The 16,452-nt window shown below is 29.3% G+C and overlaps 3 protein-coding genes across 3 annotated transcripts in view; 2 read left to right on the plus strand and 1 right to left on the minus strand.

Moving 5' to 3' along the window:
* Positions 1 to 8,489: 8,489 nt before the first annotated feature.
* On the plus strand, positions 8,490 to 10,296 carry LOC123267826 (60S ribosomal protein L9). The gene is made up of 4 exons (XM_044732687.1): positions 8,490 to 8,593; positions 9,002 to 9,147; positions 9,699 to 10,026; positions 10,145 to 10,296. Exons 2-4 carry the CDS (start codon positions 9,010 to 9,012, stop codon positions 10,249 to 10,251), a joined length of 573 nt encoding a protein of 190 aa, XP_044588622.1. The 5' UTR covers positions 8,490 to 8,593; positions 9,002 to 9,009; the 3' UTR covers positions 10,252 to 10,296.
* Positions 10,297 to 11,964: 1,668 nt separating this feature from the next.
* Positions 11,965 to 13,748, minus strand: LOC123267827 (nucleoside diphosphate kinase). Its single transcript, XM_044732688.1, has 3 exons — positions 13,479 to 13,748; positions 13,190 to 13,291; positions 11,965 to 12,307 (listed from the first exon to the last, which is right to left on the minus strand). The coding sequence occupies exons 1-3, from the start codon at positions 13,605 to 13,607 to the stop codon at positions 12,068 to 12,070; spliced, it is 471 nt and encodes a 156-aa protein (XP_044588623.1). The 5' UTR covers positions 13,608 to 13,748; the 3' UTR covers positions 11,965 to 12,067.
* Positions 13,749 to 14,255: 507 nt separating this feature from the next.
* LOC123267825 (UDP-N-acetylglucosamine--peptide N-acetylglucosaminyltransferase 110 kDa subunit) overlaps positions 14,256 to 16,452 on the plus strand; it is a 36,194-nt gene continuing 33,997 nt past the window's right edge. Inside the window, exon 1 of the mRNA XM_044732680.1 lies at positions 14,256 to 14,399. Coding sequence (XP_044588615.1) covers positions 14,305 to 14,399 — 95 coding nt within the window. The 5' untranslated portion in view covers positions 14,256 to 14,304. The remainder of the gene's footprint in view (positions 14,400 to 16,452) is intronic.

Genomic DNA, 16,452 nt, shown 5'->3' on the forward strand with positions numbered 1-16,452 from the left:
AACTAAAAAATTAATGACATCTAATATTTTAGTCATTTAATTTTTTTATTTTAGTCACTTAATTTTTCAATATTTATTTCTAATAAAAAAAAAATTTTTTTAATTATTTTCCACAAATTTTTTTCCCCAAAATGAAATCATAGAGTACAACTACAAGAAGCAATCTAAAAAATAAATATTCATTATTATATATACTTATATTTAGTACTTAAATTATAAATGACATATTTTTTATCAATTCATCGTTTAACAAAAAATAAGAAAAAAAAAACTCAAATTAATTATACAATTTATTAAAAATTTTCCTATCCTATTTTTCAAAAATAGAGAAAAAAATATATATAAAAATTTAGCTTGATTCAAAATTTACATTTGAATTGACAGAGTTGTATTTAGTGCATACATTTTGCTTACACCCTGTGCATACGTTTTGCAATTAAATAGTGAGCTCTCTGATTTTGCTTTCCAAACTTTTATTTTTATTCCTTGCTGAAAATTAAATTTAAATAAATTAACTATAAAAAAAATCACGAAATAAAAAAAAATAAGTCAGTAAACATCTATTTTTAAATTCCCGCTAAGAAAATCAGGAAGTTATTGATTTTACCATGATGATGAATTTAGCAGATATTTAATAATTTTTAGAATTTTTTTTAACAAATAAATTATGGCAAAAAAAATTGACATGTAAAAATTTAAAAAAATTAAAAATGTAATTTTCTAAAAATAATTTTTTGAGCAAATTTTTTTGTTAAAAAAAAAATTAAAAAATTTTCTAGTGACTGCTAACTTTAATGTCATGATTTTACCCTGTTTTTTAGTAAAACAATTCTTAAAAAAATAAATTTTAAATTTAAATAAAAAACTTACCATTGTAATGCCTCTAGATGCATCCAGAAGGTGACGCTACCAGCCAGTGCAAATTTAAATGTAATTTAGATTATATTATAGTATATTACATACCTAGGCCAGTAAAATAAGAAAAGTCTCAGATCACATGTAATTGTTGGCCGAGGCGAAGCCGAGGTTGACAAACATGTGATCTGAGGCTTTCTTATTTACTGGCCAAGGTGTGTATACTATTTTTCTCCCCTCCGGGCGGAAAGCGTCAATTTTCTGCCCGCTGCGCTAAATGAAAATGCCGCTTTCCGCCTCCGTCGAAGAGAAAAATAGTATTCTCACCACGGGCAGTAAACAAGAAAGCCTCAGATCACATGTTTATTGACCTCGGCTTCGCCTCGGACAACAATTACATGTGATCTGAGACATTTCTTATTTTACTGCCCTAGATGTGTAATATACTATTTCATATAACCTGCATTGAAAATGTGAGTTTCAATGCCTGTTGAGCCAACCGAAACTAGACAATTTCAGACCAATGCGACTGTGCCGGGCAGGTATCAATTATTTCTTCCCGGCGGACAGAAAATGACGATTTTCTGTCCGCGAGGTGAAGTTGCAGCTTTATTTTCAATCCTATCAATTGTTTGTTTATTTTATACCTTTATAATTGTCATTCTAACCGTTAACTGTACTGACATATTATAATTCTGTTATTAAGCATAAATAAGAATGATAAAAGAAAACTTGTCAATTTACGAATAATGTTTGGTAAAAAATAAACTATTACTTTCTATTTTATTATAAGTTTCATAACAAAATGGTATTTTCGCTGTTCGTCTGAAACTATCTAGTTTTGGTTGACTCCAGACATTGAAACTAGCATTTTTAATGCAACTTATATGAAATAGTATATTACACACCTAGGGAAGTAAAGTAAGAAATGTCTTAGATCACATGTAATTGTTGGCCGAGGCGAAGCCGAGGTCAACAAACATGTGATCTGAGGCTTTCTTATTTACTTCCCGTGGAGTGTATACTATTTTTTTGCTCGACGAAGGCAGAAAGGGGCAACTTCGTTTAGCGCAGCGGGCCGAAAGTTGACGCTTTCTGCCCGTCGAGCAAAAATAGACGCGGGATGAAACACGATTTCAGACCGAGTGATGCCAGCCCTCGCTTCGCTCGGGCAGGCAACTTCACTGGTCTGAAGTCGTTTTGTTTCATCCCTAGTCACACAATATACTATTATTAATTCATAATTTAAATAGTGAACACTATCCAAATTAGAAAGTTTAGGTTCTGTATCGTAGAATATTTATTATATAGAGTATATTTTGTTTCAAATAAATATAAGCTATTATCGAGTACAAAGGGACATTGTAGTTGAATGCTGAGAAACCTTAGGTACTTGAGATTCTTAGGAAAAGCCATAAAAGACACCTGTGAGAAAAATTCTATGATCCCTTGTTTCAACGGCTAAATAATAATGTAACAAATATGTAACAAAAAAATAAGATCGTTAAATAACATATTTTTGTTAAACTTGCTTTAATATAATATTGCAACGAAATATATAAAAATTAAATTAAAAATTTATATCCTGTATCCAACTTATAAATAATTATTAATTAATGTTAAAAGAATAAGATTGTATAAAATAATATTATTAAATGATATTTATCTCTTACATTAACAATTAAACTATTTCATAGTTTTAATAGATTATAGATTGATAGAAATAGTAATAAGCTTAATCTTATTTTCAAAATACGAATATTAATGCACTGCAATATATATATAATTTATAAATAAATAGATGTGAATATAATAGAAAATATTATATATTAGTGTGTGAAAATCATTTATATATAGTAGAAATATGTGTACTTATATATGTACAAGAGCGGATATATGTATGGGAGTTATGGTGGGAGAAGAATGGAGTTTGAAGCTCTTCGGAAAAACTATGTAACGACACTTCTCACCGAGAGCTTAGATTGCTAAGATCACGTCATTGTAAACCTCAATTTTATATTTTGAAGCTTTTTAATATTTTGTCAACTTGAATAATATTTATTTATTTATTCAATTCAAATGCCAAGGCAAGAGCCAAATGGCAAAATTATACATAGTGTGATTAATTAAAGTACATGTAAAACTATAAACATAGTCATCATCTAAATATATAAAAAAAAAAAATATAAACCACCATGAAAACCACTCATGGATTTGAGCAATAAAGTTTTGTACATATCAGTTTATCTATAAATTTTGTAGAGTGAATGCAGTCTTTGGTTACTATGTCTCTCTGAGTTCAAGGTCGTAGAAGAATTCAAATGCTTTGGATTTAAATGCCTCAATGCTAATTGAATTTATAACATCCAATGGTATTTCACGCCAAAGGCGTATTGATGATATTAAGAAAGAGTGTTCATATACTGCTGTTGAGAAGTTAGGAAAGCTAAACGAGACATTGTTATACTTTGAAGCCAGCTTTTCCGAGCGTCTTATATCTTGTGGCTCCTCAATAAAGAGACACCTCAAAAAATTTGGTTCACCAGAACTGAACAGTTTATACAGGAAACAAGCTAGGAGATACAATCTTTTTGATTTGATTGAGAGCCATTTTAAGGAGCGACGATAAGGAGTGATATGGTCATCACGCTTCAGATCGAAAATGAACCTGATGCCGTTGTTCATCAATCGCTGTAATTTATAGTCTAATCTTTTAGAGTTATCTATCAATACCAATGAGCAATAATCAATTATTGGAATAATTAAAGCCGTGATAAGTAATTTGCGATTTGCGGTAGATAGTATGTTCTTCCTATGTTTGAGGCTGTTAATAAATAAATAATAATAATAAATTGAAACTAACTAAATAATTTTGATCAAAATTAAATAACGTCTAAATAGAATTCTTTTATTTAAAATGATTCCTTTCCCGCGCTGAAACCGAGTATTTTAATACTCCCGGGCGAAAGAACTACAGTAAGTGTGATGTCATATCACGGTTTAGTTGAATCGCGACTGGCGCTGCCACGCGAGCACTGATGATACCCCTTTGATAGCGCGAAACTCAACATTAAATTTATTTTTACAACTATAATAAAACTTTTGGGAAAACCCCACAACCTAGGTCTAGACCTTTAGTTATTAGTAAAAAAGGTTATTGTTAAAATGTATTTTTACTCCCCGAAAATTCAGCACAATAGACTAGGAATAATAAAATAGAAAAGAGGATTAAGCCATAAATATATAAATTTACTACCTAATTGCTCTCGACATAAGTAATTATAGAAATATTAGAAAATATATTTTCATCCCTTAAGGAATATAAAATATTGTATAAAAAAAATAAGAGAAGATAGTCTGAACCGATTAGTGACCCTCATTTATGACGAGTCCAGTTCAATCACTCAGTCCGGTAAATTCCCAGGGATGATGATACTTCGGACAAACTCTGCTGGCGAGCCCAGGTAGTTCAACAACGGCTGGAAAGGACGAGTACCTGAGTAGGAGTACAGCTAGGACCCAGAAGAAAGGAGAAGGACCAATTGCCAAAAGGCCAGTACAGCGGAATACTCGGATGGTAGGGAGAGCTGCTCCCGCCAATTCTACTGCTGCGAGTCGGACTTAGTAAATTCTAGTGAAGAATCAGAATAGTATTCGAGCTCAGACTTATCACCTCCTTTCTAATTTTATGTTAAGTCTTTTGAATATATACTTCGATTCAGTTAACTTAATTCCGTTCAATTATTTATTTAATTTATTCGAAAAAAGAGCTGTAGAGGGAGTGAGGAGGGGAAATAGTAAGAAGATGCAGATTGGAAATGATAAAGAGAATCAAAGCGGGTAGAGGGCTTTGCGGATGGGAAGCGGAGAGAAAAGAGTACTTCGAGAATAGAGGATGGAGTCTAGACGAGGTGGAAAGAAGGTGGGAAGCGGGCACGATGAGAGGGGAAGAACTGGTGAACATAGAAAAAGGAGGCAGGAAAGGGAGAGATGGGAAAAGATTCTGGTTTCGGAAAGCAATAGAGATTATAAATTTATTAAAGAAAAGGGTATACCGGGATATCTGAAGAAGGGTTGGAGTGAAGATAGATGGTGTAGAATGGCTAGATTTAGGCTCGGAGATTTCCTAAAAGGGGAGATACTGGGAGGAAAGAGGAAAAAGGTTATGTGAGGTATGTGGGAGGGAAGAGGAGACTTGGGAACATGTTTGGGAAGTGTGTTCAGGGATGGGGCTTGAAAAAGGCTGGCAGGAGATGAGAATGGAGGTTCTGGGAGGAGAATGGAAGGAGAGGAATGGATTAAAGGGATAGAAACGTTATGGGGTCGCTCAAGGATGGAGTAGGGTATTCAAACAAATTATTAGAGTAGTTAAAGGTAAAAGTAGAAGAATACAGCGGAAACGGAAGTCAAGAGGATGAGTGTGGATGGATGATGTATGAGAGAAATAGCGGTTTTTTCTTGGCCTCGGCCTTTTTCCCGCTTCTGTTTTTCTGTTTTTCTTTTAGTTAAATAAGGTGATAGATGTATATATATATTGATAGCGCTGATTTCTCGATCTCTGTAACTAGGTTAAGACTCGATGTACATAGAATATAAGATAGCTAAAATTAAGTATGTAATTTTGTAAGCGGAACAGGGGTCCGCTATTGTACCCCTAATTTTGGGCAATAAATTCTATTATTATTATTATTATATATATTTATTTAATTTATATTCATTTTATATCATTTTCCTCATCCTACAAGTTCCCGTTGATAAAGTTGAGTACTTAGTTAAGTCTTTGGCGTATAATTAGTAGATTTCATAAAAATCTAACTATTGTATTTGTCCTCATGACGTAATTTTCCGTAAATTTTACTATATTTCGACCTAACTCGATGATCTGAGTCAGAAAATACATGTAGTTCAAAAGTTTATATATATATATAACGCGGCTTGTCACGACGATAGCGTGGAGAATTCTCAAGGGATCTGAACTAAACTCAACATACTTATTCTATAGAATATTAGGAAGGTCAAGTTCAAATATGAGCTTAATCGGTTAAATAGTTTAGAAATTACAGCATTTCAAAATTCTGAAATTTTGAAAATTTGATACTTTCACTACTTTTTCTTCAAATAACTTTTGAATGCGTCGAGATATTTGATTTCTGTAAAATGCATCTGAAAGCTGAGAAATTAAGCTTCAATTTATGTGCATTCATTTTTTTCTAAAACAAAAAATATTCATCTTATGATCATTTTAAAGAAATTTCACTCTTGCAGTCGTTTTGTCTATATAAAACTGATTGAAAAGTATTTAAGTACAATAATTCTTTTCCTTTTTTTTTTATTTAACAGTAAAATCTGAGAGATAAAAACGTTCTGAAAGCAAATTTAATAGTAGAAAAAAACTATCTGAGTCTAAAATAAAGTTATAATAAATTTTATATAATAACTGTGTAAACTTTGAGTCTAATGATTACAAAAAAAAATCGTACGTTAAAATCTAATTGTAATTTTAATTAATAAGTAAAAAATGAAATCTACTTCCATTTCGGCTGCCGAATGGCACTTTTTTTTTTGTATGTATTGAGTAAAATAAAACTTTTCAAGATGAGGTATTAAGTTATTCAACAATTGATTGTCACGTTGAACGGTAAGTAACACACTACCTTTTGGCGAGTACACGTACAGATAACAAAACTTTATATTAGTCACATACATCTGCAGCTGGACCTGAATGTTAATTGAATGCATTGTACTCAAATGTAATCCATTTTCATCAACTTTTAGATATGGAACATTTTACTGGCTTAAATCAGCATCCTAAACAGGAATATCGCGACAAGTATATGGACATTTAATTTCTATGAGCCGCTTTTGCCATACTTCATTCCCATAAACAAGGATTACGTCCGGAGAACAGCTTAATAGCCACGGTTGTTGCAGACAAATTATTACACCAACTTTAACAATCTCCCACTTTGGATCAACTAACTGTTTATATTCTTTCAATGCTAAATCCTCATTGTTTTTTCCGTACGTCATCGCTGCATTTTTAGTTAGTTTTGGGTATAACATATCTGTCACAACTTTTTCAACATTAAAACATTGACCTTTCAACCTGTATCCATTACTGGCAGTTATTCGCAGTGCTCGTTGTGCAAACCATTCGCTGCTATCAGATTGTTGAATGGTTAAAAGACTTAGATTTAATGCTGTCGTAGCATCACAGCATATCTTCTTTTGATAGAATGTATATATTTCTTTGGTAACCATAACTTCTTGACTAAATATTACATTACAATTTTGCAATATAAATATATCATTTACTACTTTTTTCTACATAAAATTTAAATAGCTTTATAATCATAAATGCACCGAGGATAGTACCGTTTCTTGCAGTGAGTGCGACGCGAGAAAAAGAGGGGATCGGCTGTTTTTAAGTCCTTAAGCAATATTGAAAAAATAATAATTTTTAACTATTTTTATACAAGCAATGGATAGTTAAATTAATCGAAAACTAATGGGATTGAAATAATTTCCAAATAAAAAATAAATTAATACAATCACGCATATTTTGTAATTTTTTAATTGTAATTTTGAAAGAATGTATGTTGAGTTAGAATACGCCTCTTTCGTGTGAATCTACTGTTTTTTTTTTTTTTTAATTTTTAGGCTAAAAATGAGCATTTTAATGAATTATTTAGAAAAAAAAATTTATAAGCCCTTTTAGCTTTAGGTCACAAAATTTTCAAATTCCTAAAGCTAAAAGGGCGCATAATTAGAGACATACGCCCTTTTTAGCTTTAGGAAATCAATGCTTGATTTTTCGACGAAGAATATGTCAACTAGTCGAATGGTGATAAAAAAAAAAAATTATGCGCCCTTTTAGCTTTGCAAAGCTAAAAGGGCGCATACTTTGCCATGCGCCCTTTTTGCATTAGTCACGCGATATAATAATAACAAGTGAATAACAATATTTTAAAAAAATTGCATTGCCAATTTTTCTTCAATTTTTACATGTCAATTTTTTTTACTCACTTTTTTGCCATAATTTATAAACTACAAAAGTTATAAAAATTAATGACATAAAGTTAGCAATCACTTCACAATTTTTTAATTTTATTAAATAAAAAAAATGGTTCCAAAAAATTGCATTTATAATTTTATAAAATTTCTAAATGTCAATTTTTTTGCCATATTTTATTTGTTAAAAAAATTATTAAATACCTTCCCAGTTAGCACAGGTTGACCATCAACTAGGTTGATGTTCAATAGTTTACGTCAACTTTATGTTAACTTCGCGTCAACCGCTGCATTTGCAACAGTTTCCCAGAACTTGACTTTAACTTACACATCAAGTTAGCGTAAATCTATTGCCGGAATTTTCCGAAAGGTTCGCTCAAAGTTAACGCAAAGTTGCAGAAAGTTAACGTTAACTTCACGTCAACTGTTATAAGTATAACTGTTGCTCTACTGTTAGCGTAAACTTTACGTCAAATTCCGGCCGCAGGTTTACGTGAACTTCGTTTCGCTTTGTGCTAATAGGGTTCTAAATTAATTTTCATTTTTATTTACAAGAGAAATAAATGTCAACAAAAGAATTCTAAATAACAAAATTTAAAAGTAATTTCCCTAACAATCACAAGATGGCACCGTAATATAGGACTCTCTGTATTATCATACACAGAGTCCACACTATAGTCCACGAGCACAGTGAAATTCTTTTGGAGATTTACTCGCGTGCGATCAGGTAACGAAATTTTTCATCAATTAATATCCAATAAAATCGCATGTGCATTCTAAAAATAATTAAAGAATTCAACATAAACAAAATCCTTTCTTCACGCTCCATCATTTTCATCTAATATTTATCATTTATTATTTATTACTCACAGCAATAATTCTTTCAACAAAGATTCTAACCTCGAATAATCACCAGACCTGTCACAATTTTTATTTTATCATTTTGTTTATAATTACTCAATTTTCTTTTATTCAAACTTTCTTGAAAAAAAAATTTCACTTATTATTCTAAACAATTTTTCAACATTTAATTTTCTGTAAACAACCTCGGAGGTTATGTTTTTACTCTATCAATAATTGTTTATAATTAATTGACAATTGTCTTATTCTATTAAATTTATTATTATCATTCTAGCTGGCAACATGAAGCAGATCGTGACGAATCAAATGGTTAAAATTCCTGATGGCTTGACTGCCTCAGTCAAGTCAAGGATGGTGACTGTAAAGGGACCAAGAGGTACCCTGAAGCGATCGTTCAAACATCTCGCCCTGGACATTCGTGTAAGTTAATATTTTAATTATTAATTATAAAAATTAAATTAGCCGATATTTGAGTTTTTTTTTATTAAAAAAACTGATGTTCATTGATTTAGAGTCCCTATCAACAATATTATTATATTAAATTAACAATAATCATAATAACGTAAATAGCCGATTGGCGTTAGTGTATTCAATAAATAAATAAATAAATAAAAATTATGAAAAGAAAAAATTTCGTATTCCAAGCATTACAAAATAAAATGTTGACTTTTTAGGAGATTTTATTTAACAAGTCAAAAAGTTTATAATTATAAACAATAGTTGACAATTGTCAACTTGAATTAAACAAAACATGAAAAAAGTTTTTGTGCGGCTTAGGATCTAGAAAATTTTACAAATTATTCGTACAATTTTTTTATTTGTTATTTAATTGATGAAAATAAAAAATTATAAATCATTAAACGTCAGCTAATTTTAATATCATTTATTAATTTTTATTTTTATTTTAAAATAAATTTTTTTTTGTTTGTTTATAAATAGTGAAAGTGTCTAACTTAATGATTTAATTGCAGATGATTAACCCAAGGACTTTGAAAGTCGAAAAATGGTTCGGCAAGAAGAAGGAGCTTGCCGCTGTGCGCACTGTGTGCTCACATATTGAAAATATGCTGAAGGGTGTAACCAAAGGTTACATCTACAAAATGCGTGCTGTATACGCGCATTTCCCAATTAACTGCGTTACGACCGAAAACAACTCGGTTGTTGAAATAAGAAATTTCTTGGGCGAGAAATTCATCCGTAGAGTTAAGATGGCCCCAGGAGTTACCGTAAGTAACTCAACGAAACAAAAAGACGAGCTAATTGTTGAGGGTAACTCCTTAGAGGATGTTTCACGATCAGGTAATTGTTTTATTTATTTATTTTTATTTTTTTTTTTATCATTTATTATATTTACTTAATTATTATTGTTAGAGTGTCAACATACTTACTAATGTTATTTTTTGTTTGTTTGTTACAGCTGCACTTATCCAACAATCGACCACTGTAAAAAATAAGGATATTCGTATGTTCTTAGACGGTTTATATGTATCTGAAAAAACTACTGTCCAAGAAGACAACGAATAAATTTTAATAACAACAACATTATAAATATAATTGGTTGTTTCGTAATTTATTATTATTTTTTTAATTTAAACATTTTTTCCTGTCCAATATTTGCATGCATTTTTTTTCTCTTATTTTTAAAGGAGTTTAAATAATTATTTATTTATTAAAAATTAGCTTAATAATTTATAAGAAAATTAGAAAAAATTAAATACTTTTGTATTACTCATGCGGGAAAAGTAGTATCTTGACGCTCGCTGTTGTGGTTTAAAAAGAGCCGTTTGCCCATTTTAAAATTATGCGCGAGTTTTTTCATGAATGAAATAGTATATTTCTACCTAGAGCAGGAAAATAAGAATGTCTCAGATTACATGTAATTGTTGACCGAGGCGAAGCCGAGGTCGACAAACATGTAATCTGAGGCTTCTTATTTCCTGCCCGTGGTGAGAATACTATTTTCTCCTCGACGGAGGCGGAAAGCGGCATTTTCATTTAGCGCAGCGGGCGGAAAATTGCCGCTTTCCGCCCGGAGGGGAGAAAATGTTATTTGAGTGCGACAAGTTTACTTGTCGCACGCAAATTATTCTTGGCGAACTCAAACTATCCTTGTCGCATTCAATTGACTGAAAACTGCTAAAATTAAGATAAATAACAAAAAAAAATCTAACTGTTAATATTAAAGTAAGGTTGACATTACAATATTTTTAACGATAGTAAAAATAATTTATTAATATTGAGCTGTTTAATTGTGACGAAAATTAATTTAGCAGAAATATAATCATTTTAATAATTTTGGTGAAAAATAAATTAATGACATGAAAAAAAATTTTTTTTAAATTGACATGTAGGAATTTTACAAAATAAATAATACAATTTTTATGAATAATTTTTTGGAACAGATTTGTTTGTTAAAGAAAATTAAAAAATTGTAGTTACAGCTAAATTTAATGTCATTTAATTTTATGTGTTGATTGTTTCAGTGTGTAAATTTATTTTTTGTTAATTAATATTAATTACTTTGAATTTATTATCTAATTTATATTTGTTTCTTTTTTTCTAACTTTTTATTTGTTTTAGGGACTCCACTGGGGCTCTCTCTGTCCCTGGACCCCAATTTTGTACCCACATACATCACCGCATTTGTAATCCAAAATAGTATGTGCAACTCGTGCGACGTTGTCGCACTTGTTGCACAATATACTATTTTAAAATTTGAAATTTAGTTTAAATTAGTATTTTTAATTTTAATTATTAATGCTAAGAATAATAACTAAAAAAAAAAAAAAAAATATTAAAACGTAAAATTATTTGTTTGTTTATTGAAAATTATATTAATAATTTACAATAAGTAATTCTAGTTAATTATTGATTTTAAATAATTAACATTTAAAATTCAATCTAAATAATTTTAATTTAATATTGAAAATTAAATGAATAATTTTCAGTAAGTAATTCTAGTAAATTGAATATTTATTTTAAATAAATTTTTTCTTAAATTTAGTCTAAATAATTTTAATAGTAAGATGATAGCTGAAAAAAAATTTTATTAATAAATACAATAATTTAATTGTTTGTTAAAATTTTTTAATTAATTTAAGATTAAAAAATAATTTGATAATTTAGCAAGTAATTTTAGTAAATTAAATATTTATTTTAAAGAACTAATATTTGAAATTCATCCTAAATAATCTTTATCTAAAATAAAATTTTGATAAGGAATAATAATAAAAAAAATTTTAAGGAATGGAATCATTCATTTATTTATTAAAATTTTAATCAAAAGGCAGTGATAGTGTACTGCTCAACACATGCCAAGAATCTTAACGAATTTTGGAGCTTATTCATAGATCCATTTCTCAGCCCAGGAAGCCCAGTCAATAACACCTTCTTTCTTGTCTTCTGGGAACCAGAGACCAATTTCGTGCTTGGCTGACTCGACTGAATCAGATCCGTGGATGATGTTGCGTCCAACCTGGATACAAAAGTCTCCGCGGATGGTTCCTGGTGCAGAGTCCTTGGGGTTAGTCTCTCCCAACATTTTGCGACCAGTCTTAACGGAGTCAAGACCTTCCCACACCTGTTACATAAATAAAATTTTTATGGAAACTAATTTAGAAGATATTTATTGAATTTTAAGAAAATAAATTGTGGAAAAAAAAATTGACATGTAGAAATTTAAAAAAATTAAAAATGCAATTTTTTTTAAATTATTTTCTGGAACAAATTTGTTTGTTAAAAAAAAATTAAAAAATTATTAAGCGATTGCTAACTTTAATATAAAATTATGAAAATTAATTTAGCAGATATTTATTAAATTTTAATCATTTTTTCAACAAATAAATTATGAAAAAAAAAACTGACATGTAGAAATTTTAAAAAGTTAAAAATGGAATTTTTTAAAAATAACTTTTTGGAAAAAATTTGTTTATTAAAAAAAAATTAAAAAATTATTAAGCGACTGCTAATTTTAATATAAAATTATGAAAATTGAAGCAGATATTTATTAAATTTTAATAATTTTTTCAACAAATAAATTATAGCAAAAAAATGAAAAAAAAAATTGACGTAGAAATTTTGATAAGTTAAAAATGGAAGTTTTTAAAAATAAATTTTAGGACAAAATTTGTTTGTTAAAAAAAAAATTAAAAAATTATTAAGCGACTGCTAACTTTAATATGAAATTAATGAAAATTAATTTAGCAAATATTTATTAAATTTTAATAATTTTTTAATAAATAAATTATATAAAAAAAAATTGAAATGTAGAAATTTTGAAAAGTAAAAATTGGAATTTAAAAAAGAAAACTTAGGAATAAATTTAAAAATTAAGAGAAAAAAAAATTAAAAAATGACCAAGACTGCTAACTTTAATGTAATATAATAAAGTTTCAACTTTAAAGGCTTCATTCTTAAATATCTACATTGATTAAAATGAACTTTGACATTTTACGAAACTTACCATTGGGACAACTGGGCCTGAGCTCATGTATTTAACTAAGCCGGGGAAGAATGGTCTGGCAGCCAAGTCAGCGTAGTGTTTTTTCAGCAACTCCTCAGTTGGCTAAAAAAAGAAAAAAAAAAAATTAGTATCAACCTTCCATGACAGTCTTTAATCTTGACCTTTGAGTTCCTCAAAAAAAAAAAATTGAACATCATATTTTTCTGAATCAAAAATTATAAATATTCCAGAAAAGTGATAATTTTTTAAGTAACTTTGTAATTATAATATTTAATAAATTAAAACTTACCCAAACCATCTTCATGGCCACGAGTTTGAAGCCTTTTTCTTCAAAACGCTGGATAATTTTACCAACGAGTCCACGTTGGACACCGTCGGGTTTGATCATGATGAAAGTTCTTTCTTTGTTGTCGGCCATTGTTTATTATTTACTAAACAATTAATAAATAAAACAAAATATAATAATTTTAACAATTAACAAAGTGTGTAAATCCGCGCTGAGACGTTGCCGGCTGTTAAATGCTCCAACAGGCAAGCTGGAACAGGAAGACACGAGTAAAAATTTTTTTAGCGACAGATGGCGCTGATTTAAAAAGACTGTAGCGGGTAAATTAAATAAATAGGTGATCAGTAAATTCGTGGTCTAATAAACTTTATTATAAACGAACACTTAGTTTAAACAATTACATTTAAATAAATAAACTTTTAGTGAGCTACAGCTGTAGCGCGTAATGTCGGTTGGTAATTAGAATAATAATAATAATAATTTGTAGGCGGGAAGGTCTGTAGTTTTCTCTCTCGTCGTTGGTGGTGTTGAGGTATATTTAGTTCAGTGTAAGGCCGCTGTGGCGTGAGAGAGGCGACCGGACCGCCACAAGACTGTAGGGGGTTTGTTTACTACACTACAATAATTTACACAGATATGTAAGTTAATCAAATGTATTTTTTTAAATAATAATTAGTTATTAGATAACAATTAGTTATAAATAATTTCTCTTTGGAAAAGCTACAGCTGTAGCGTCGGTTAGTTGTAATAATAATAATAATAATAATAATAATAATTTAGTTCTAGTCAGGTACGTTGGCGCCACTCATGTTGATTCCAGTGTTGGCCGATGATGGCTTCGAGGCATATTTTAGTACCAGGCTTGGCCATTGGTGGCGTCGAGGTGCTCAGACCGCCACAAGACTACTTTAATTTTACAACTACGTAATTTTTATTAATAATTTATTGACAGTTAAATATTTAAAAGATTTTTATAAATATAATAATAATTATTACGATAAATATTATTAGATTCCGGTTTTGAAAATTTTCAATGACATTGAAGTTAGCAGTCTCTTGACCATTTTTTTATTTATTTTAACAAAAAAATTTGTTCCACAAAATTATTATTAAAAAATAGCATTTTTCATTTTTTTACAACTCAACGAATTCATTTTTTTTTTTCTATAGTTGATTTCTTACAAAAATTTTTTTAACTATCATAGTATATTACACACCTAGGGAAGTAAAGTAAGAAATGTCTCAGATCACATGTAATTGTTGGCCGAGGCGAAGCCGAGGTCAACAAACATGTGATCTGAGGCTTTCTTATTTACTTCCCGAGGAGTGTATACTATTTTTTTGTCCGACGAAGGCGGAAAGCGGCAACTTAGTTTAGCGCAGCGGGACGAAAGTTGCCACTTTCCGCCCGGAGGGCAAAAAAATATTAATTTTGATGAGAGTGAATTCAGCCGATATCTGACAATTGGAAACTTCAATAATCGATATTTTCATGAAAATATCGACTAGTACGATTTTTCAAAGTGATAACAGTGTGTATTTGAATTGTCTGTAAAAGCATTTTTTAAAAAATTTATTAAATTCATTATTTAAGCTACAATTTTAAAATTAAATTTTTGTTTTGAAATATTGGAAATATCTGTTTTTCAAAATCGATGAAATTCATCTATTTTAACATTTTTTTTCTTAAGTTTCAGCAAGAGCATTTTTTTTAAATTGCTCCGACAATGGCTAAACTCTATGTTAAAATTAAAAAAACATCTAAAAAAATGGCTAAAATAAAAAATAAAAAAAATGCTCTTGTAGATATGATCAAAATCTACAAAAGCATTTTCTTTATTTTTAAGTTTTCACAAGTTTATCATGCACAAAATAATTATTTTACCAGCCGACAAATTTAAGTTTTAAAAGAAGGGTTTACATTTTTTCTCTCTCTCGCCCTCTATTGGACAAACGAAAGTATCTCTGTCATACTTGTACAACAAATGGAATCTTAAAACGCATTTTATGCATAAATAAATGAAAATTTTCCAAAAAAGCGTTTCGCTCTTCGATAGATAATTTAATTGTCTATCGAAGCGTTTTTTTTTCTAAATTTTATCACATACATGAGAAAAACACGTTTGAAAATCAACTATTAACCGCTCTTAATATTAATTAATACATAAGCTTGCAAACACGCTCTAAAAATATAAAAATATATGGGTGATTCTCTGTAAGGACGTCTTAAATCTGTACAAAATTGTCCGACCAAATTATTTTTGATTTTATTAGAAAAAAAATTAACAAGGGTTACAAAATTATCAGCTTAATCATAATAAATAAACAGCCGAATTAATTTTTGCTTTTTCGATATTTGTGTATCTTTTGCCATATAACATGTCAGGGGACTGTTTGCCAGAGGACTGTTGTTTTTTTAACAAATTGAGAAAAATCAAGCAAACTATTTCAATGCATTCAACTTTTCAAGTTCTCAATGAATGTTTACATTAATTAGAATAATATTAAGACTTATGGATTCAATTTCATAAATAAATTATAAATAAAAATAGCTGCCAGGGGACTGAGTTTTGAAGTGGCCCAGACATATATTTCCAGCACAAACGGTGCTTTAACACTAAATAAAATGACGATAAAGCGCTAACAGCCCTAAGGTTATTAACTCAAGGCTAATTAGATCCTTATAAACTTTACAAAAAGTAAAATAACACGCTGGATTTTTTTTTTGCTTTGAACTTCTGGCAGGGGACTGATCTTAAAATTCCTGGGACAAACTTTGGTTTAATGAATTTAATGAAACAAATTAATTTTCGGTACTTTTTATTGAAGAAAATTGTTAGTTAACTAATTAAGTTTATAAACATTATGGACCAAATTATATATTATTGACGAATAACTTAAAATACAATCTTAAAGTCATAATTTTGGGACTGGGACAGCAAAAAATTTATTCCATTTTAGTTTTCAATGCTCCAAA

The sequence above is a fragment of the Cotesia glomerata genome, linkage group LG6 (assembly GCF_020080835.1).
Source record: "Cotesia glomerata isolate CgM1 linkage group LG6, MPM_Cglom_v2.3, whole genome shotgun sequence".
Lineage (NCBI taxonomy): Eukaryota > Metazoa > Arthropoda > Insecta > Hymenoptera > Braconidae > Cotesia > Cotesia glomerata.

Excerpts from the sequence above, each read along its gene's own strand:
- LOC123267826 (XM_044732687.1), top strand. The coding sequence starts at position 9,010 with ATGAAGCAGATCGTGACGAATCAAATGGTTAAAATTCCTGATGGCTTG. Across the intron at positions 9,148-9,698 it reads ATCTCGCCCTGGACATTCGT|ATGATTAACCCAAGGACTTT; the intron begins GTAAGTTAATAT and ends ATTTAATTGCAG. Across the intron at positions 10,027-10,144 it reads AGAGGATGTTTCACGATCAG|CTGCACTTATCCAACAATCG; the intron begins GTAATTGTTTTA and ends TGTTTGTTACAG.
- LOC123267827 (XM_044732688.1), bottom strand. The coding sequence starts at position 13,607 with ATGGCCGACAACAAAGAAAGAACTTTCATCATGATCAAACCCGACGGT. Across the intron at positions 13,292-13,478 it reads TGGCCATGAAGATGGTTTGG|CCAACTGAGGAGTTGCTGAA; the intron begins GTAAGTTTTAAT and ends TTCTTTTTTTAG. Across the intron at positions 12,308-13,189 it reads CAGGCCCAGTTGTCCCAATG|GTGTGGGAAGGTCTTGACTC; the intron begins GTAAGTTTCGTA and ends TTTATGTAACAG.